Source organism: Wyeomyia smithii, chromosome 2 (assembly GCF_029784165.1).
Source record: "Wyeomyia smithii strain HCP4-BCI-WySm-NY-G18 chromosome 2, ASM2978416v1, whole genome shotgun sequence".
Classification (NCBI taxonomy): domain Eukaryota; kingdom Metazoa; phylum Arthropoda; class Insecta; order Diptera; family Culicidae; genus Wyeomyia; species Wyeomyia smithii.
Window position 1 is genome coordinate 96,424,798 of NC_073695.1, and position 22,053 is coordinate 96,446,850.

At 39.3% G+C, this 22,053-nt stretch overlaps 1 protein-coding gene across 4 annotated transcripts in view; it reads right to left on the reverse strand.

Annotated features, from left to right (window-relative positions):
* Positions 1-22,053, reverse strand: part of LOC129722666 (uncharacterized) — a 395,463-nt gene that overhangs the window by 325,719 nt on the left and 47,691 nt on the right. For 3 of the 4 annotated variants that reach the window (XM_055676305.1, XM_055676304.1, XM_055676306.1), the window contains 2 exons: positions 19,476-20,182; positions 16,313-18,123 (listed from right to left, as the gene is read on the reverse strand). In XM_055676305.1, the coding sequence (XP_055532280.1) occupies positions 16,313-18,123; positions 19,476-20,165 (2,501 nt within the window). In that variant the 5' untranslated portion in view covers positions 20,166-20,182. The remainder of the gene's footprint in view (positions 1-16,312; positions 18,124-19,475; positions 20,183-22,053) is intronic. The other variant, XM_055676307.1, reaches the window with a different exon arrangement.

Genomic DNA, 22,053 nt, shown 5'->3' on the forward strand with positions numbered 1-22,053 from the left:
GATAACACCGGTAGTCCTCTACAGAATCGAGACAACAACGCTTCTCGCGGAGGATGTTAACGCCGTTGAAGTTTTCGAACGGAAGGTGATGCGGACTATCTACGGTTGAGTACAGACGGACGACGGAGAATGGCGTCGGCACATGAACCACGAGCTGCACGCGCTACTTGGAGAGATTACCATTGCGAAAATCAATAGGTTGCAGTGGGCCGGTCACGTCGTGAGGATGCCGGACGACAATCCTGCGAAATCACCTCTCTTCAGCAACCCTGCCGGCACCAGAAATAGAGGAGCGCAGAGTGTACGATGGCTTTACCAGATTGAAGGAGACTTGCGGGTAATAAGACGCCTGGAGAACTGTCGAAACACAGCCCCAAAGCGAGCAGCATGGCGACAACTTCTTGACACAGCACGAGCCACCACGGCTATCGTCTGATTAATGAGTATGTCTTAATGGAGACTCTGCTTTATATATGACGATTCGGTCTTTGAACTTAGGCTTCTCTAGGGGATCTGAGAATTTATTGAAACCTTTTTGTTTTAAATACATGCAACTTTTTTAAACTCTAACATTTTTTTCCAAAACACACAAAGCAATTTACTACTGAACTCATAAATATCCGGGAATTTACAGCATTTCAAAAAATAACACTGGAGGGAAGAGTTTCTACATATGTCTACTACGTTGATTGCGCGGAATGCATTGATTATTTTAAAACTTCGTTCGGAAAATCGGTTCAATTGGTAAGTTAACACTGATGCTTACCTAATTTTTTTTCTTGCATCTTATAGCATTTTTTCTCAGCTTTCCAATGCTGGTCTTAGATTGAAAATCGGTAGTTGCAAACAATGCCAAAATTGCATTTTCCTGATATAATCCAAGATGGCGGCCAAAATTCTGATTACTTCAAATGAAAGCCCTATCATTCCACTTTACAAAAAAGTGTTACTTGTAGTAGGTTCCATAATTCCAGAGATATAGCACAAATAAATCATCAAGAATTGGTAAAATTTTAAATTTTCTAGAAACTATTTCACCCTTTGGTGACCAAGGGGTCAACAAATTAAATCAAACAAAAATGGCATAATTATTTGTTCTCTATTCCTAACTAATATGTGCATTTATATCAAATTCGAAAGACCTTGTGCACATAACGTATGCATTAAATAAAATAGACATTTTTTATTGATTTTTGAGAGCCAGTGGCGTTAACTAGTGGCGAATTAAAACAGGCCATCCCTATCTGATATATGTTCACTGTTCATGAAACGTGTTTGAACGTGATTTGCTCAGTATTTCTTTAGCTATGGCGAAGAGTGTGCGGAATCTCCGTGCGATGGTTTGTTCATTCAAATCATTACACCCTAATTCAAATGAAATCGTTCATAGTGAATCATTTTGTTTCGGAGGGATATTCAAGATCGGGTATTTATAAGATTCGTGCGTTGCTGGACAAAGGAAAATTCATCGAAAGAAAGCCAGGAGTGGGCCGTCATACGGTGCTGACAGACACCAAAGTACAACAGAAGCTGAGAAAGATAACCGAAGGCAAAGTGGCGAAGTCATACCGGTCGTTAGCTAGAAAATTTGGAACAACCGGTCAAACGGTAAAAAAATATTTGCGGAACATGGACATTGTCATGAGGAAGCGTAAATCTAAACCTAAAGTGTCAGAACACAAGCTGAAACCCAAAAACGGCGCATAAAAAAGATGGCTGCAGAAATTTTCCCAGCCAAACGACACGTTAAGGTGTTGATGGATGATGAAACTTATTTGACTCTGGATGGCAACGATTGGCAAGGAACGGGATATTTCACGTCTCCACATAAACCTGTAGACGACAAAGTGAAATATATTTCGCATACAAAGTTTCTCAAGAAAGTTCTCTTGTGGCCAACCATAAGTGAAAAAGGAATATCAAATCCAATACTTTTCCCTTCTGGTCTGGCAGTTAATGCGGAGGTTTACAGCACAGAATGCTTACCTGAAGTCTCCAGGTTTATAAAGAAGTTCCACGGAAATGATGATATTGTGTTTTGGCCTGACCTTGCATCATCACATTACGCAAAGAAGTCATTAGAGGAAACGAACCGTTTAACGATACCTGTGGTACCCAAGGATTCCAACCCTCCCAACATTCCGCAACTACGTCCAATCGAAAATTTGTGGGCTAACCTGAAAAGAAGAATCTATGCAGACAATTTTGTGGCCAAAAATACTGATGAACTGATCAAGAGGACGAAGAATGTACTAAAAAATATCCCAACAAGTCATTTTTCGAGTTCTATGGTTAATGTTCCAGCTAACTGCCGCAAAGCAGCCAGAAAAGGTGTAAATTTATTTTTGTAAGGAACAATAATTATTCTCAATGCAAATGAAAAAAAAAACTGTTCGAATATATGCATTGTGGTTTTTGATTCAGCTCACTTTGAAAAATGTCTGCTTTATTTAATGCCTGGTTCCAGCGAGGATTGCTCATATAAGATTAAGATCGTTTTTAAAGTTTTCATTTTGAGTTGTTTTAACCGAGGGGAAACCCTCACTGAGGAACGGTATTGACTTCAATTGTTGCGATTGAAACGAAATCGCACAAAAACGATCAAAATACGAGCAGAGGCACGAAAAAGTGATTTTACTGCATGATAACACTCGGTCACATACAGCCAAAGTCATTGAAACTAACATAAAATCGCTCAAAAATACTTGGTTCGTGGATATCTTCGAACCCAAATACTGTTACCGTTACGATAATCGAGCTTGGACAGAAAGCTGGGACAAAGTTATTAGTTGCAGGTTAGGTTTTTTTTTTCAAAATAAAGTTGTATTTCAGAAGAAAAATCTTCGAGAGATTAGTTTTGCACCTTATAGTTCTGAACCAGTATATGTTTTTTCCCCTTATCATATAAATTTTCTGTGTGGTTGAGACTTGATTATCCATTACCAAGAGGGTTAGGCATCACGGAGCACCGAACCAAATAACGCTTGGTAAAGCTGCCAATTTCCGCCAAACCGCAAGATTTGCCCTAGTGGCAAATATTTCAGAAAATTAACTCAAAGACAGTGATATACTTTTTCCACAAAAGGGTGCTAAGTAACATTAGTTTGAACTTTGAGGAAGTTTCGAATTGTAGAAAAATTATTATATAAATATTTATCGCCCCAAAACACGTTTTACTTCGAAACAATATAACTTCGTCAGATTAAGTGTTAGAACTTTTTGGTCTTCTACAAACTTTTTCAAAATGGTTAAATCTCTAATATTACTGAAAAAATCGTAATTATAAAACTGATTAGAATTCACCGATGTTTCACAAGTCTTGGTTTCGTCTCAGTCGGAACATATGATAACAGTCAGAATTTTAAAATAAAAACTCTCGGAGGATTCCAAAACTAGAATTGGCAAGACTTTTACGTTCTAAATAAAAACAAAACTAAGCACCGAAAAAGTTCATAATTTCAAAACTCTAACAATCATAAAATTAAATACATCAATCTTTCAAGACGCTGGAAAAATGTTTCCAGAAGCAGGAAGACAAAAATTTATCGCGATGCCAAATGTAGCAAGTAGAAACAATTATTTATTACTGCAAGAACGGGGTGTTAGAAGCCGGATAATATTAAAATTTGAACAGAATAAAATAAGCAGAGTGCTACGTTCAACGAACGTGGAAATATAAAACAATGCCTAATATGAGGATGATCATTAACAGCAGGCAACTCCCAGAATTCGTAGGAGCGCTTACAAAAACATATAAAAATCATCTGAGCACTGTGTCCAACAATAAAAAAGATACCTAATTTTAAAAAAGAAATCTGAAAAGAAATGCGATCAGAAATTAAAAAAAAAACGTTTAAAAGTACTGCGCAATATGAAACTGGTGTCAAAAATGTTCACATATATCACATATATCAAAATTCATGAACAATGCTCTAGTAGTCTTTACACATCAAATATCAGTGGATGCTTCAGTTATTAACAAAAAAAGAATACTCTAAACAGATACTTAACCTGGAGGTAGGCAGTTGATTATTTCTGAATTTATAAGTAAGTAAGCATTATAGCAAAGTTGTCTAAAATGGCAGATCAACTGATATAACTGATGGGAATAAAAAAATAGTTATGATTTCAATAAAAATAAGGTTTTCAAAGAGTTGAATCTGCTATGCGTCCTTTTCTAAAGTCACAAACTATGATTGAAGATAGAAAAATACTTTTTTTACAGTTCATAGGACGAATTACTTGCTATAAAATTAGTCCAAAATGCTGTAGGCTTATGCCGAACTAAGTTTGAATTCGTAAGATTGAATGATTACAGCTTCATTTTTTTAAATTTGAAAGCTTGTTAATTTTGCGATTTGATAAAGTCTGTCCCACAATCAGAATAAAGTCGTTAAGGGAGTATATATTTATATATGACCATTTTCATCAGTACCATCTCACAATTGAATTATTTTCCTCCAGTCTGTTTCAATCAATACATAAAGCTTAAAGCAGCAGAACAGTTGCCTGGCAACCGAAGAGATAATTCTCCACAGCAACACACAGACCTTGACCGTATCCGTCTAATTACACCGCGAAATATCTCTTCCGCTCGGTCCCCCGCACGAATCTGTTTCAAGTCGGCTCTCGATTTGTAATTTAACGGTCCTCTCGTTCTGCGTCACCCTCGGTGGATATTTTCCTGACAGCTCGGTGTGGTTTATTTTTGGAAACAATTTTTTCGTTCTGTTTTGGCTTTGCTGCCTGCGGGGATGCACCAGCTCCCGAGCTGGAAAAGTCGTCCGAAAAGCGGGCTAAAGGTACCGGGAAAATTGAGAACTTTTCTCTTCCGTAGTAACGCAGCGGGAAAATCCGGCCATTAACGACCGTACAGGCAGAGGAATTAGGAAATAAGACGAGCGCTTTCGTGTTTGCATCTAAATTTGGTATTAAGTTTCCAAATATTTGTTTTTCTTCGGAGCACCAGACGTGCGTTAACGTGTGTCGGTGTCTGCCTGCCTGACGCATAGAGGGAAAGGAGAGATGTTTTATAGTCTTCGAGCAAGTATTGCCCTACGTCTAAGTCGATTGAACGCGCAGCTGACACCGCTCTGTAGTTGGGGTAGTGAAGGAAAGGTTATTTTAAGCGAGCCATTCTGGTAACTTACTCCCTCGGAACAACTCCAAACAAGCGGGCAATAAACCAACGTCCGTCGGTTAATGCTCCGTAGTTCCAGACACACATAGTGATGAGTGTGTGAAGAAGCGAGTGCTTGGCGTCTACAAATAGAGGGCAAAACAGAATGCGAAGGATGCGAGGGAGTGCGAAAGAAATTAAACGTTGAACGGTCATCAAAAGAGAAAGGGGAAGGGCCGGGCAGGGAAGCGGTAAAACGGAGCGAACTCGGAAGATATTGAGCGTGATTAAATCACTCTAGCTCTCGTTCCCAAGGTTGAGAAGTTTTGGAAACTAGCAAGCAAGATTAGTTCTTTGAAGAAGCTCGAATCTCTCGTTCTGTTTGGATTGGTTCCCCCTCGCCCTTCGGTTTATTTTCGGCTGGCTGGACTGATGGCGGTTCAAAGTTCCAATTCGTTCGTTGCACTGTGATTTTCTATTTTCTAAATGGATAAAGTGGAAGGGAGGAAATCGAAGGGATATGCTCTGTATGGCTGCGAGTACTGCTAAGCGTCGGGCTTGCTGGAAGGCTGAGGTTACGAAACATGTCAGGATGAAAAAGTGTGAAAAATGAACGGCAGATAATCAATTGAGTGTCGATACCATGGACCGATAAGGGAAACAGCTAATGAACCTCGGGGGTATCATTAATCTTGCGGCGGTTTTTGGGATTATGTGGAATCGGAATGCTTTTTGGATAGGAAATTTTTGCAATAAATGAGCGGCGCATAGTGGGATGGATTTCAAACAAGAGGACATCAGTTTCTGATAGATTTGCACGCAAGTTTTATTTTTTAAGTGCATTTTTAATCAGAAAATAAAAGTTCTTTAGAAAGGGTAAATTGTGTTTGTTTTAAGAAACAGACCAAATTCATCGTTTACTAAGTTAAAGATTTTGAGAATGGATGATAAAAAGTTACGGTTTGCGGTATACGTACTTCCTGAAAGAAACTTGCTAAATGATTAAAAATTATTACGGATAAACTTTCACTTGTTCTTCCATCAAAATACACTCGTGATGGAAGATTGCAAATGATCTTCTTTAGAAATTCTTTTAGATTAGAACAAAACCCACCAATCCCTCGGTATTTCAATTTTTAAATGGAAACTAAATTTTTCAATGTTCCTGTTTCCCCCTCCAACCCCAAATGATTATGAAACTTTTGCGAAACTACGAGCGAGGAAACCCCATTAGTTTTTTTGCAATATATTTTCCTTCTTTATATCCATCCCAGTGTGCAACAGAGAATATTGCGCAAACAGAATTGAGATAATAATCAGAAAGCCATTCAACGACCGCTTTTAGGATTGTTGCTCGCTGACTTTCAAAAATTGATTTTGATAAAAAAAATCATTCTTGAATTAGTATCTAAACTGTTCTCGAAATATTACATTTGTCATCCCACAAAAAATATATTTTTTTCAGTCTAGTCACAGTACGACTTCTCAGTTTCGTGGTACCAGCAGCAACGGTCCGTACCGTCCGTATCGGACATGCAAAAAACTACTTTCCCAGCACGCAAAGCTCACGCGACCTTCGGTGGTCTTGGGTTTCCCACCAGGAACCGCTTGCCGTCGGTCGCGTGCTTCGGCTCCGTTTCTCGTTACCTGTGAGGATTGAAGAGGGCGAGCCGGGCGCTGGAGGATGTCGTAGGCTAGTGCATCAACATCCGGCTTCGCGACCATTCAAATATTGAACTAACAGCAGTGCCAGTGCCAGTGCACCTCCCTCAATTCAACACACAAATGTGGATCCAACGGTTGCCGGTCAGGCGCTGGCAGACCAATGGGGGGTGGTGATATTTCACGATTTGCGTCCGCGAGATTTTCCTTTTTGCTGTCGTCCATGGTTCGAAGAAGGGGGGGGGGGGGGAGGCTGTAAAAGTTCAACCGTGCACACCGAAAACGTCTCCTTCACCGTGTCTCTTACGTGTGGCGAAAGAAACACACCAATTGTTCGGTCTTTTACTGACATTAGCAACTTTTCCCTCGACTTCACATCGATGCATCTCACGCTGTGTTGGTTGCTTCTTTCGTATCCGCGCCGTTCATGCTCTGGTCGCGGTAGCGCGAAAAAACAACAACTCCAAGCTTGAGAGACTGGCAAAGGGGTACGCGGACTTTGGCATGGCTTGGCTAACGGTCGGGGGGGTAAGCACCCTGACACAAGCACACGCATCTAACCGTACCGCCTAGTCCGCCCCTCAACCTACAACCGGCAAGTCAGCGGTGACGGGTGAAAGTGAAATAATTCACTTCGACGTTTGCCGCCCCGAGAGCCGACCGTTTGCTTGTGCTTGCGGGGTTTTAGTTACGGGTCAAATAAATGTTTTCATTGCGATCGTATGATTTTAAAATTATATGTATGTTTTGTGAGCTAATTAACACGCTATACGACCCGTAATAAATTGTGAACAAATAGTAATCGCTAATTAAAAATTAAAACCAGAAGCATTGAGAGTAGAAAACGAGGTTTGTCTTTCTAGGAACAAAGATAATTTCAGGCATGTTGGAGTCATGTTGGAAAAATGTGTTTTTAGATTGAAATGGTATCTTTGACAAACTTACATAGTAGAATTACAGTAAAATTGAACTAAAGCATACGCTTTTTTTAAAGTTTACGCTTTTGCGTAGAACTACGTCTTTGAGGAAGATCTATAGGAGTGTAAAATGAAAATCAATGGTTAGTTGTCAAAAAATTTCCAGCATACTTGCAGCAATCGACTGAAAAATCAGCTTGGCATTCACCTAAATGCAAAAAATTCAATGCGTGATTTTGAATTTTGAAGCCTTGTTGAAAAGCAGATTTCATCCAATCAGAATTGAGCTACATGCATGCCAATCAATCCAGCAAACCATTATCAAACCAAATATTAGAAAGCAACACGCAAAAGTGTTGCGTGGCTGAGTGTGCAACACCTTCTGCTATATGCTTCCATTCGATATGTACAGAATGTTGTCACCCAGCCCTTACTAACACGCAGAAAATCCTGAGTAAGAATCCCCAGGATACCTTTAACTCGGTGACGGAATCGTGAAAGGAATCGCAAACAGCATCCGGGGGATTTCCACTCACGATACTAATTCAAGAATCCTAGAGCCATATACAGGGCATTCCTGATGATTCTTTTTTTAACGAATCCTTTTCAAGGACGCTCACGAATTCAATGTGAGGAATCCTAGAGAATCTATGCAAATCATATGTGTTCGTCCGGGAGTTCCTGATTTATGCAGACATTAGCAGATCCGCAGTAACGTTATGGAAGCGTTATATTTTTCAAGCATCTAGGCCATTTTGATCTTTCATTAAGCTTAAATGACGATTTATGAGTCCCGGTTAAAAAATATTTATATGCTAATTAAATATTTTCATACATCGTAGAAACGTTATAAAACCGATATGCGTGATAAAAACGAAACGTGAAAAAAATTAACCGTGAAAATATCGATACGTCGCTGCATAGCACATCTAAATTCTAAACTAAGCGGCTGGCAGCACCCTATCAGAATCCAATGAAACTTGGTAGGCGTGTAGATCTTACTCAACCTAAGCAACTATACATACTCATTTCAAAAATTTATTCAAACTTACACCTGAAAAGAGCTTTTTTTTAATAAATAGATATCGGATACGATATTTTCAAATAAATTTCAAACAATTTCCTAACCATCCCTCGACTCTTTGTTTGTCGTACGTTGATGAGACGCATGAGCGTTCTGAAGAAGAAAATATTAAAAATACTAGCCATTGAAAAGTTGTTGTTAAAAAAATGATTGAGATTTATTTTTTTGCGTAAATCATTGTAAACTATACTTTAAACCTATGATTGCTATCATTACAAATAAAGTTATGTAATTCTAGTGTTTTTAGGAGATCCACATTAGTCAATTCGAGGGGGGAGGGGTTTGAAGATGGTACTCAAATGAGCACGCTTGTTCACAAGACGGGAGGAAGGGTAATTGAGGATTGAAAGATTCAGACAGTCAATTTAAATCGAAAAGCTGATAGTTAACATTCTAAATGCATCTGTTTTCGAGTTATTTTGAATTTAAGTTTGAGAAATTTTAATCTTTAAGCAAATACATTTTGTTTTCAATTCATACGTGGTTCTCCAGCTTAATTCAAATCATTGAAATGTATGTTCGATATTATAAAATTCATTATTCGACAACATGGGGCTTACAGTTCTCAAGAAAATGTTTTGTTTCAAATAAATGGTCATTTTCGGATGTTTTCTCTCATTAGTGCTTTCACTTTTTGAAATCATTTATCATAAACATTGTTGTCATTCTTTGAGACACTTTCAACATTAGCTGTTAGCTAAATTTGGAATCAATTTCATTCATGTATGGAACCACTTCTAGCTTAATTCGGAAGTAATCTTTGCTTTTTCCTTTTAGGCAGAATTTGAATCATTTACTTTTTGGTTTCTTGGTCTAGTTAGAATAACTTTATTATTTCAAACCAAATTTAAGATCATTTTATTTATCTTTTGTGGATTCCAAGTATTTAAGTTAATTCAGAATACCCTTATCCGCTTTTTTATTATCTTTTTTTTTCGTCTGTACCAAAGAAAAACTTTCAGCCCTTTTTGTCTAATATTTGATCATATTTTATTTCTATGTTTCTGACTAATTTGAAACGTTTCAAACCATTGTTTCCATTGTTGGCTTTTTTGAGCTGAGTTCGGAATTGATTATTTTTTAATTTTTTCAAACCTTTCAAAATATGTATTTTCAGATGTGTCAACCTACATCTACAAGAGTTTTTATGCATTCTAAACTTAATTCGACATAGTTTTTTTCAAGTTTGGTTTTATTCTGCCTCATAACTGCTTTTTTAAGTTATTAAATACTAATTTGGGATCAATAATTCAGATATTTTCCGAAATATGAGTTTCTTTGCTTCTTTAAATGCTTTATTCCTTTTTGTAAAAAAAAATCTGTTGTGGCCTTTTTAATGTTTTTTTTTGCTTTTGTAAACTTCTAAAGTGATTCTAGTTATTTTAGGGTGTATTTTAGATTATTTTGAATCTGGGGTTTCTAGGTTTTAGGAGCACTTCTGTTAAATTAAAATTGTTTTGCTCTTTGAACGCTTCTCGTTATTTTCAGTAAAACTTGCTATAATAATAAGAACTTTCTTTTAGTTTAGCATAGGTTCGAACCGTTTCGTGGGAATTTTTACTTCGTTTTTATTTTAAATTTTTTCTTACCCTCGATACGTTTTCAGATTTTTAGTTCATAATAATCATAATAAATACATTTTCTAATTATAATAAAAACAAAGAAGAACACCGTATCCCTGTGTTCTCGACGCAGGAACGTTGAAAGTACATTCGCTGAAGTACCTTACCTTACCAATCAGACGAGAGCCGTGGTGGCTCGTGCTGTATCAGAAATTTGTCGCCATGTTGCTCGGTTTTGGGCTGTGTTTCGCCGGTTCCCCAGGCGTTTCATCACCCGCAAGTCTCCTTCGATCTGGTCGAGCCATCGTGCACGCTGCGCCCCTCTATTTCTGGTGCCGGCAGGGTTGCTGAAGAGAAGTGACTTCACAGGGTTGCCGTCCGGCATCCTTACGACATGACCGGCCCACCGCAACCTATTAACTTTCGCCAGGTGTGCAATGGGTTTCTCTCCGAACAGCGCGTGCAGTTCGTGGTTCATGCTGGAGTGCACTTACCTTTTCGTGGTAATTGCGGTGCATAACAAAAAGTTACTCATCGCTTAACATCGCGCGGTCAGGCTCCAAGCAGCGTTTTATTAGCAGAAGATGTTTTCATCCAGAGAGTATTGGTGTGATTTATGGAAGTTTGAAGTATGGCGCATTGATGTGAGCAGGAATCTTATGCTTCACTTTTTCGATTGCTAGAAAAATCGAAAAAGGGAAGCATTTGAGCAGAGGGGACATAGTATATGTCCCAATTATGACTAGTTTGGCATTTTGTCAAGAAACTTACGACTGTATTTTGGTCAGCATTTTTTTAAATAATAAAGCTTTGGATGCATGAAACATTGCCATTTTTTCTATTTAATAGGTTACACTTGCATTAACAACTAAGAGAGAATCGGCGTAAAATGTCGTGTTGCCGAGTGTCTGCGTCGGTAGGACAGAATAAAGCGGTCATGCATAATGCTTCGGTGTAAACGCGTTTCTGGTCCGAAAGAATTTTGCTCATATAAATGCTTTCGGTATTCCCACACATTTGTTCATGTCACACTGTGACCGTTTAGTCGAAGATCGTTCGGTCTAGAAATATTGTGATTAGCCAAAACGCGATGTATATGTCTGAAGAACCGCTTTTAAGCGCCCATCTTTTGCGGAGTTTGGCAAGAAAAGTACTCATCGTTCGTTTTCCTAATAAGGGAGTTTCGCGCGCAACATTGCTCGATTCCATTAATTCACCCATTCGATTCCACGGTGACATAAAAACACAAACCTTCCTTTCCACCGCAGTCGCAAAGATGCATAAAAATTTGGTCAAAAATCGCCCCTGTTGCTTCAATAATAGCCCGTACTCGCAAATAGTAATAGACAAACATTTAAACATTTAGGTGCTTCTGGTATTTGCGCGCGCCACTCGTATAGGCCTCTGGGCTTTGACGAGAAAAATACTTATCGTACTTCGCAACGAATTAAATTCACGCACAACTCTGTCCGACTTAGTCACTTACCACGGTGGCAAAACCCTTTCTTTCCGTCGCAGTCGTGGACATGCAGAGGTAAACTCGGTCCCCAACAACAACGACTGTAACACCTCCTTCCTTGTCCTAACGATCGTACGGACGCCGGTGCCGTTATCGATCCATGCAAACTGGTAGCTACGGAATTGTTGTATACTGAAGATGGCAAACTAATCCCAAGTACGTGGTTTTCTGTGCAACTTCACTAGCTCATATCGATCACAGAGGAGCAAATACGAAATGTGCGGTCGTTCTAGCTCAAGCTCCAGAAATTTTAGTTTTTTGTGGGTAATTAGGGATGAATTTTTGATTGTAGCTTTTGGCCTTTTCCTGACTTTAAATTAATACAAAAATCACATTTTCGATTTAAGTCTCTTCCAACTACGGAACAAATTATAGCAAATTTTGGTATCAATTTATGGTTAGGCTGAATCTTAATTTAAAGGGTGTACGGAATCAAATTGCATCATTATCAAATGGCTCTAACTTTTTACTGATTGGGTATTTTCTATTAAACATTCGGGAGAAATTTGTTCAATGTGTATTGTGTAAGTTGCACTCAGCTGCCAGTGTAATCGTTGCGAAGTTGGAGTCGGAAGAACAGAAGAGGCGTAAAGAAATTTTGCGCACATACCTCGAAAATCCGAATCTTTCTCGTCGTACAATCAGCAGGAAGCTGGGAAAGATTCAATTTACGGTAACTCGCGTTTTGAATCGTTACAACGAGCGTTTGACCATTGACCGGAAAAAAGAAAGTGCCCAAAATGGATCTCTGTACCGTTTAAAGGATCAACACCTAATATGAAAAAAATCTGAGATGTCCGTCTTTTTTTACCAACTATTTTTTTAAACCCACCTCTTCCTTATTTTTTTTCAGTATTTCCAAATAGAAGTTTAGAACATAAAATAAAGAATAAAAAATTCTCTATCTCGTGTCATTCAGACACATAGATTTCAGTCCTTTACAATTGTTAGTCTAGATATTTTTTTGAAAAAAAAAGTGTACAAAGTTACTTAGTTTAGTAGGATTCATACACCCCCAATTATCATTGGATTCTGAGAGGGTGCTGGCCCTTTTAAGGCTGTTCAGTCATATGAGGTTAAAGAAAATAAATGAAAAAATTCTTGAATCTTGTTGCAAGACGCAACAAAAATTATTAAATAATATTTTCAAAGAACAACTTTTACTATATTTCTTAAATTTTCCCACAAAAATTTAAACTATATTTTAGTCAGTAATGTGTCTGAGTGAAAATTGTTTTAACTACAAATCATGATTGTTGATGCAACTCAAATTAGAAAGACGCTCATTGGAGAAAATAATGGCTACACTTGGGATGTGATCAACTAAGAGCATTTCTGACTTGAACTACCTGAAAACACAATCACATATAATCAAACGTACCTTTTAAAAGATTCTAGATCATACGAAAAAAAAAAATCTGTTTTGTAACAAGTTTCGGAATGGTAATTACATAGCTGAAATTATAAAAACAAGATAGGAATATTCCGTAAGTATAGTTCAAACTTTATAGGGGAACTGCTTCATTATTCATCTCAGCCCATATATTCATCTCATACAACATGAAAACACAATTGAAAACAGGAAAAAACGCATATTTTGTTTTTAAAAATATCTTCTAATCCATGGAATGAATTCTTCTTAGTTCACTTTAGATTCCTCATAAAGTATAATCCTCAAAAACTCACTTGAAAGCACTAAATTGGACATTATAGTCGGGCATCTGACCTCGAAAACACATTTAATCCAATCAGAGAGAAGACAACTTTTTATTTTAATCTTATTTTTTTAAATTTTATTTTAATTTTATTTTAAATCGACAGCACTGTAGTGGCTACCTAGGTTACCAATTTTGCATGTAAACAACTACAGCGGATATCTAGGTAACCTACTACGATGGGCTGCGGCTACGTTCATTCATGATAATGTGATTCATTCATGATTAACAGTGTTATGAATATGGGGGCGTCGTGAGATGAATAATTGAGCAGTGATTCAAGTTTTGAGGTGGATGTGGAAGCGTTGTGAAAAATGGTTTGTTTCACAAAATCCAGCAAAATCTAGCTAAGTTTACTAAATATACAATGCTGAACGATTCCATAAGAGTACGTAATCGTATTTTGTTTATTTGTTCAATGATTTCGTTTAAATTTGGTGTTTAATCTGAGCATTTTTCGTGAATATCAGCTTAACCGTTATGTACTCGGCAGGGTACCCGGGTACCTTTTCAGACTTTATTGCTTTAAAAAACAAGGACAACCTCAACTCAGCCAGCTGAAATCTATGGAATGCTCCTAACTAGTGGAAATAAACCATTTCTAATCATCAGACTATTTATAGCAGCAGGGGGGGGGGGGTCGATGGGGAAGGTTTCGTATTTATTTACCCCATAAGTACTCGGCAGGGTACCCGGGTACCCACAAAATGAAATGCTTCTAGCTTTTTCATTTCTTGACCGATTTTCGATCTTGGCCTGTCATAAGATTGGAAAATCTGTCTTCTTTTAGAATGTAAGACCGACCTGAACCAGTGACCACATATGGTTCCTGTAAATCCGGATCTTCGGGAGCATGTCCCGGTAAGACAAATTAGTACAAATGTCGATAAAACCGACCAACATTGCTATCAAAATTCATGATATCACTCCAGGAGTTAATTTTCATTCATTTTGAGTCCATTTGATAAGTTATCCGAAATGGCCATCTCGGAGCAGATTCTAGACCTTGAACATGAAGACCAAAGGCTCTTTCGACCTCATATACTAAAAATAGACAAATTTTCCAATCTTTTGACGCGTCAAAATCGAAAATCGGTCAATAATTGAAGAAGTGAGATGCAGTTCATTTTCGTGGGTACCCGGGTACCCTGCCGAGTACTTACGTGTGTTAAAATTGCCGAGTACATAACAATTAATGAGATGAATAATGGAGCATTTCCGCTATTCTCTATTAAAAAAGCAGCAATATCCAATGCATTTTTTTAAGTCGAGATGTCAATTTTGCTACACCTTGTTCATAGATAAAAATAAAATGAGATCTGAGATGATGTGCTGAGATTTAGGATTCACTATCATATCGACTAAAGTTGGTTCGAAATTTACAAAGAGGTATGTTATTTTCAATGTGAATCTCAGAAGCAATATACAACAACAATATAGCCTTGGGAGCTAATGCTAGATTAGTTGACAGAATTCGTTATCGATATTGTTTCCGGCACCTTTTGCATGTTGTAGGATACGTACAACGATGCACCGTGCCCCAGTGCTGAGTCGAGAAAGCTCGGAAAGATCCTCGACCTGATTGGGAATCGAACCCAATATTACAACCGTGTAAGAGAGCTAGCCGACCGACATCGCTAACTACAGAACCACGGGGACCAAAATAACAAAAGCAATAAATGGTCTTTAAAACCGAAAACTAGTGTAAACTATGTTAACTATGTTAATAAGGCTGCTTGCTAGTAGTTTAAGTATTTATGATAAATATTAGTAAATAATGAGTATGTGTGTCCAATCACAAATGGTGACTTCTCAGCACTATTAGAAAAATTATAATTTTAGGTGTTGAAAACCAGTAAGTCTATGTGATTCGAGTGTACCAAACCAAAAAGGACGCTTCAAAATCATTTTCAGAATTTTATTCTGAATCCTTTAAAGCTTTTTCTTTCTTGTTGAACAGCAACTTGACCAGATCGGTACAGCATAAAGCATTGTTGGTCTAAAAATTTGTTTGTAAATCAAAAGTTTGTTCTTTAAACAAAGTTTGGAATTCCTGTTAATGAGAGGATATTACATCTCGTATATTTGATGCACTTGGCTTGTATACTCTCAATGTGCTCTTTGAAAATAAGTTTTCAATCGTAAATTAGTCCCAAGTACTTCACCTTGTCAGACCAACTTAAAATAACCCCATTCATCTTGACAACGTGATTATTGTTTGGCTTGAGGAAAGAAGCCCTAGTCTTATGGGGAAAAATTATCATTTGAGTTTTAGAAGCATTGCGAGAAATTTTCCACTTTAGCAAGTAGGAAGAAAACATATCTAAACTTTTCTGCAATCAACTGCTTATGACACGAAGACTTTTTCCTTTTATGGAAATGCTTGTGTCATCGCAGAACAATGACTTTGTGCATTCTCGAGACAAATCCGGAAGATCTAAAGTAAAAATGTTGTACAGGACTGGACCCAAGACTGAACCTTGAGGCACACCTGCTCTGACAGGAAATCTAGCAGATTTTTAATTCTGATAGACAACCTGCAGAGTTCGATCAGCAAGATAATTTTTTAAAATTTTGATTAGGAAAATTTGAAAATTAAAAGTTTGTAATTTCGCAATCAAACGCCGAAGAGCCATAAATTATCTCCACTCTCGAACCACGTAAATATCACAGCAATTCTGACCTAACCTTCAGTGCAGCAATATTTGAAACATCGTAAACCACTACCACTTACCTTCTTATGATCGGAATCGGGAACGAGTACCGGCAGTCGTCGGCCGCCCCCCGATGGTGCACTGGGACGGCCGGTAGAATCGGCGCCGGCAGCACCGTGGCCCCCATCGGTAACGTCGTGTATGGCGGCGGCAAATGGCTGTGCAGAATATCTGGTATGATTTCGATTGGGGGCGGCCGAAGCATGGCCGGCGGCGGAGGCGGCTGGTCCATCGGGTGGACATGCTGCATTCGGTTGCGCGCTTGGCGACGCTCGCGTCTCTCCCGGCGTCGATGTTCGCGAGTGCTAAACTCCGAACCGGGTGGCGTCAGGAGCAGGGTCGCGGGATGAGTCGGTGGAGGAGGATGGGGAGGGGTATGTGCGAGGCCACCGGAGACGATGGCCGAGTGATGGATGTACGGTCCGGGAATTTCACCACCGTTGCCATGAGGATCGTCGGTTTGGGCCTCGGTTGAAGTGTAGGTACGGTTGCCTGCTGGTTCGATGCGATCGATATCCGTTTGGGGGTAAGCGGGAGTTTGATTGTTAGCACTATTCTTCACACTATAACTATGCTCGATTAGATTGGGATCTTTTTGCACTACTGTGTTAGAAACATGAACCATTTGCTCTGCATTTGCACTGATATTTATATGATTTTTATCGATTACCGTAGGATTCAGATTACCACTGTTAACCTCACTGGGAAAGAATTGACCTTCTTCGGTGCCATCCTGGCCTTTGTTGGGTACAACAACACACTCTTGATCACTAGGATTTTCGGCGCATTTCGGTGACTCACGGTAGCAATTTACGATGCTCACCCCAGAGGATGCATTATTCACGACATCATTCTGCTCCTGGTTATTGGTATCAACACGATTCACCTGAATGGTCAGGGTCGGTCTTGTTCCCCCCTCGCCGTTTATAATTGCACTATCCAGCATCGTCCCTTCCGAGGACGGTATGTAAACACTGGTCCGGCTGCCCTCGGGGGCCGCAGGCACGTTGAGCCGCATAATATCCACGAACCGATCTCGAACGCTGCGACCGAAATCTCTTAGATTCTCTAAAGCCCTACCGGAACCACTTCCACCGTTTCGAGTATGATTATTGTCACTGTAACTGCAATTTCGGTCGATCGTTTGTCGGTCGGTCGCAGCAGCGATCAAACGACGGTCCGACGCGGTAAGATCACTTGTAAACGCGTATGCTTCTCCGTTCACTATCCGCACACTACTAAACGCGGCACGATCCGAACCATTCATCGGAACCCCAGCCGACGACGTTGTTGCTGTCATTCTCCGGCCCCTTCCCACACCGCCGCAACGTTCATCGTCAGCTGCTTCCATGACGGTTGCACCCTCACAACCACCTTCGATGTGGTGGTAGCCGTTTAACGGGCTCATGTTTTGCCTATTCCGTTTTGGCCAAGTCGGTTCATTTCTATCGCACGCAACATGATGTTCATCCTGCAGTACGAGCGTGGTGTTGGTGTTGCTAGCAATTGAGCCAGTCGCATTCTCCGAGCGTGGCCGATGTTGTTGTTGATGTTTTGAGAAATATAGGTCTCCGACGTTGCCGTTGTTGCCGTTACCGCTGCGCATGACTGGCTTAAATATTGCGGAAATTCTGCATAGACTGTTGTTATTGTCATAGTTGTAGTTATTATTGTTGTCGTTCACCAGGTTGTAACCTGATGCAGCCGAGGACGAACACGACGAAGGCATGGACGAAAATTGACGCTGCGGCTGTTGGTACCTACTCAGGTAGGCACAGTCACCACCAGCGGCAACATTTGCAACACCAACCGGGGCGATGGGATAAACCTGCTAAAAGAGAGAAGTAAAGCAAGAACACAAAAATAGCAAATTAAAGAAGAGCACACACTCCAACGAAGAATATTTATAACACTTAGGTCTCGCGAAGGTTGGAATCCAGGTAAAGCGGAGCAAGTCTCTGTGCCAACCGCATGATTTACGGGGCAGATCATAAAACGGTTCATCTTCCCGCGGGAGGCAATGGGTGGTGGGGTTAGAGGGTTATGTTTTTGCCTGCTCAACCCCGCGGCCCATTGAATGCCCTAACGTGATGCCAGCAGCAAACAGTGCCGGTAAGGAGAAAGATTGGAATCGTCTTGCTTGCTTCCCCTCTTCAAGCTTCTTCGTCACCGGTATCATCAGCATCACTGGGACCCAGCATATTGTGCATGGCAAAGGGCCGGCAGCAAGCAGGTACACCTACCTAAGTACCGAGCACCGAGAGATCGAACGAGCATCGCGAGCTTGTCAAGCAAGTTGTGTTTTTCGCTTTTTGCTTTTTTTTGCCGCATGCTGCTGTTGGCTTTGTTTTGCAACATTCTCGATTCAATTTTCTCCCTTTCGGGATTGCATTTCGTCGATCTGTCGACAGCCGGTTCTGCATAACCTCCATTTTAAAAAACAGGCTTATGATATGCAGTTGATTTCCCGCATAACAGCACAAAAAAAGGAGAAAATTGGGACAATAATTGGTTGTCCTGGTTCGTTTTTGTTCTACCCTGCAGAGGTTTCAACATTGTATGCAACATACAAATCAAGCTCGCTGTGCTATCACCATTTTGAGTTTTACGGTGAATAGACGCCACAATCGGATTAATGCGCCACGTGTACACGCTAGGAAAGATATCGGAACATCGACCGGCATTTTAAAACATAAACAACATATGTTTAATTGATCACACGGGTAACAAAACAAGTACCGCCCCAGGCAATCCATTAATCTCGGCTACGATACTGTCACTCGTGAACGTAAAGTTGAAGCACTTGACAAAATTCAATTTTACTTTTGGAAGGTTAACGACCGATTTGCTGCTACAACTTTAACAATAAAGAATGAGTAACAGCAGTTAGTAGAACGGTGAGTGATGTGATGTTTGAGGTAGCCCGAGACAATGTTTGAGGTAGCCCGAGACAATCATGAATTGATGAAATGATAAATTTATAAATTGATAAATTGTCATTGAAAAAATTATAACAAACGTCTGATAAAAATTTCACGATTATATTACCCTTAAGCCATATTACAAATTTCGGTTGATTACGTTTAATCTATCGTCCACAAACCAAAACACAGCAGTCCAACTTAGTACTTTTAGCTGGATCCACCCGATTCGCAAATAGCTCAATTGCATGTGCCACTTTACCTGATAATCGACAAAGGTGTCACCGACGCCAGCCATCATATTGGAGTTGATCATATCGTCCTCGTAGAAACTGTAGGCTGCTCCTGTGCCTTCGGGTGCCGGCCGCAGCGGATCGACACTGAGTAAACTGAACGGCAACAGTGTTGTTGCGGCTGATGGCGCAGATACGGCCGCCCCCGGGTTCGCAAACATTGTAGCTGACACCGTCGGACGAAGTTGTTTCCAGTAGTAATCCAGTGCGGTTCCCGACGGCACCGATGGCGTGGCCAGCGCAGGATTAGGATAGCCATTAGTGTAAATATTATTACTATTCCAATAACAGTCGGCCCCAACACCGCTAACTGCTGGGTGCAGGCTATAGTACGGGTAACTGTAGCGACTGCCGGGTTCACCACTGCCTATCGCGTTCGCGGCTGCCAGGAAAAGCGGTGCTTTGACGGGTTGTACGCTATCACTCGAGCTGTGATAATTCCACTCGGAAAAGCTTCGCTTCATCGTTCGCGTTGATTGGATGAGATGATTATTATTGCTATATCGTCCGACAGCGATTGTCGGGTCCGTCAGTGAGCACGGTTCCTCGTCCTGCGAAGAGTCCGTATCGGATCCGTTATTATCGTAGGGAGTCCACAGCATCGAGGAGAGTGCTTCCTCCACGTCGGGAGGCTTTCGAAATGGTCGCGGTTGATTCATTGCTGGTTAGCGTTGATCTGCAAATGAATAACATAAAAAGTTTGCTGTTACAATCTGCCGCTTTCTAGCAATACAATGGTATTTAAATATATGAGATATCTTTTGAGCAAGTACTGAATTTGATAGAATATCGGAATGAATTAAATTTTTCATATTGTTTAACAGGGCCAACTTTAAATTGGAAATGCATTACTATTAGTAAAAATCATACTAGTAACTACAGATTGCGAAAAATTTCAGAAGTATGAGCAATTCCCGACGAGACCGGGCCACTGTTTACATGAAGATGTCAAAGGAATTAAGTAAAGAAACTGCACCTGGATAAACAAATTGATGAACCCCCCGTTAACTGGAAAATAATACTTTTTTATGGACCCTTCTTCATCACCCTTTTTCATCAAAGCTTGACTTACCAAAATAACTTTAAATTTTGAATTTCTTCATGGAACTGCTCAAACAACTCAAACTAATGGAAGAAGGAAAGAAAGCGCCTTCTTTTGCGAATATCAAATTTGGTGGTTGCCATATGGGTCATTCCATACGAAGTGACCACGGAAAAGAATAAACTTGGACACGACCATCACGGATTTGGCTTAAAGCTGGGGGAATTATTCATCTAGGTTCACTATGAAAAAATCCCAATTTTGGTGTCAATTGGAATACCCCCCGCTCTGTGGGACCCCCCTCTTTGTGACAAAGTCAGGCAATTTTTGTTCAAAATTCCATTTTTCTTTTTCTTTCAATTCATAGATGTAGGACGTCCGCAAAATACTGATAGATGATTTTTAAAGAAAATAAACCAAGGAATCCAAAAAAATATAATTTTTGACTGAAAGTGTTGCCAGATAGATTATTTTTGTATTTGAAAACTAAATTTACATTTTTCGGCAAATGCAGCCATTTTTATTTTAAATTTGATAATTTTATCGTGTTTCTTGAAAAATTTCACGTAAGAAACAACTGTCATCCCAAAGTAATATGAGCCAATCTCGAGATATAACATTTATACGAAAATATTTGTAATTTTCGTAATCAATTTATTTTATAGTTTATAGCCGTAAAACACCCAAAAAATAATGATGAGTGAATTTTGAAGAGTAGTTAAATTTCTAGCTATCATGTCATATAATCCAACAACTAAAGCTATGTCCATTTAAAATCCGGAATAATGAAATCATCTGTATCTCGGTAACGAATTTACGTACAAATAATGTTAATACATCAAAACAAAGGTAATTCACTGTACTTTAAGGAAAAAATATCAATACAAATCATTTCTCTACGTTTAAAATGAAAATTTGCAAGGATGTTATTTCTAAGTCGTTTGAATATGTATATCAGGTTGAAATTCCATAAGATGCAACATTAAATTTGTTTTTTTTCGTATAACATTTAGATGCTATAAAACGCAATACAGGTCGGATTCGATTATCCGGAACATAAAAAAAAATTCATTCCGGATAATCAAGTTTCCCGGATAATCGAATCTCCGGAAAAATATTAAAATTTGCTCTTAACGAACATTAAATAAATATTTTCTTTTCTTTTATTTTATTTGATGCAGTGGCGTAACCAGAAATTATTTCTGAAGCGAAAATGGGTAAAATCTTGAGAAATAAAAAAAAATGATTTGGACATTGATTATTTTCACTTAATTCGAACATGTCCCAAACATGCCTGAAGTGACATAAATGGTAACAAATGCGCCAGAAGGGATGGTAAAGGTAAAATTTCAAAATAAAAATTAGAAACAAACACTAAAAAATTAAATTCCGGATAATCGAGTCTAAAATTCCGGATAAAGGAATTCCGGTTAATCGAGTCTACGGATAATCGAGTACGACCTGTATTAGGTTATATATGAAGCAATTTAACGTGTAATATAGAA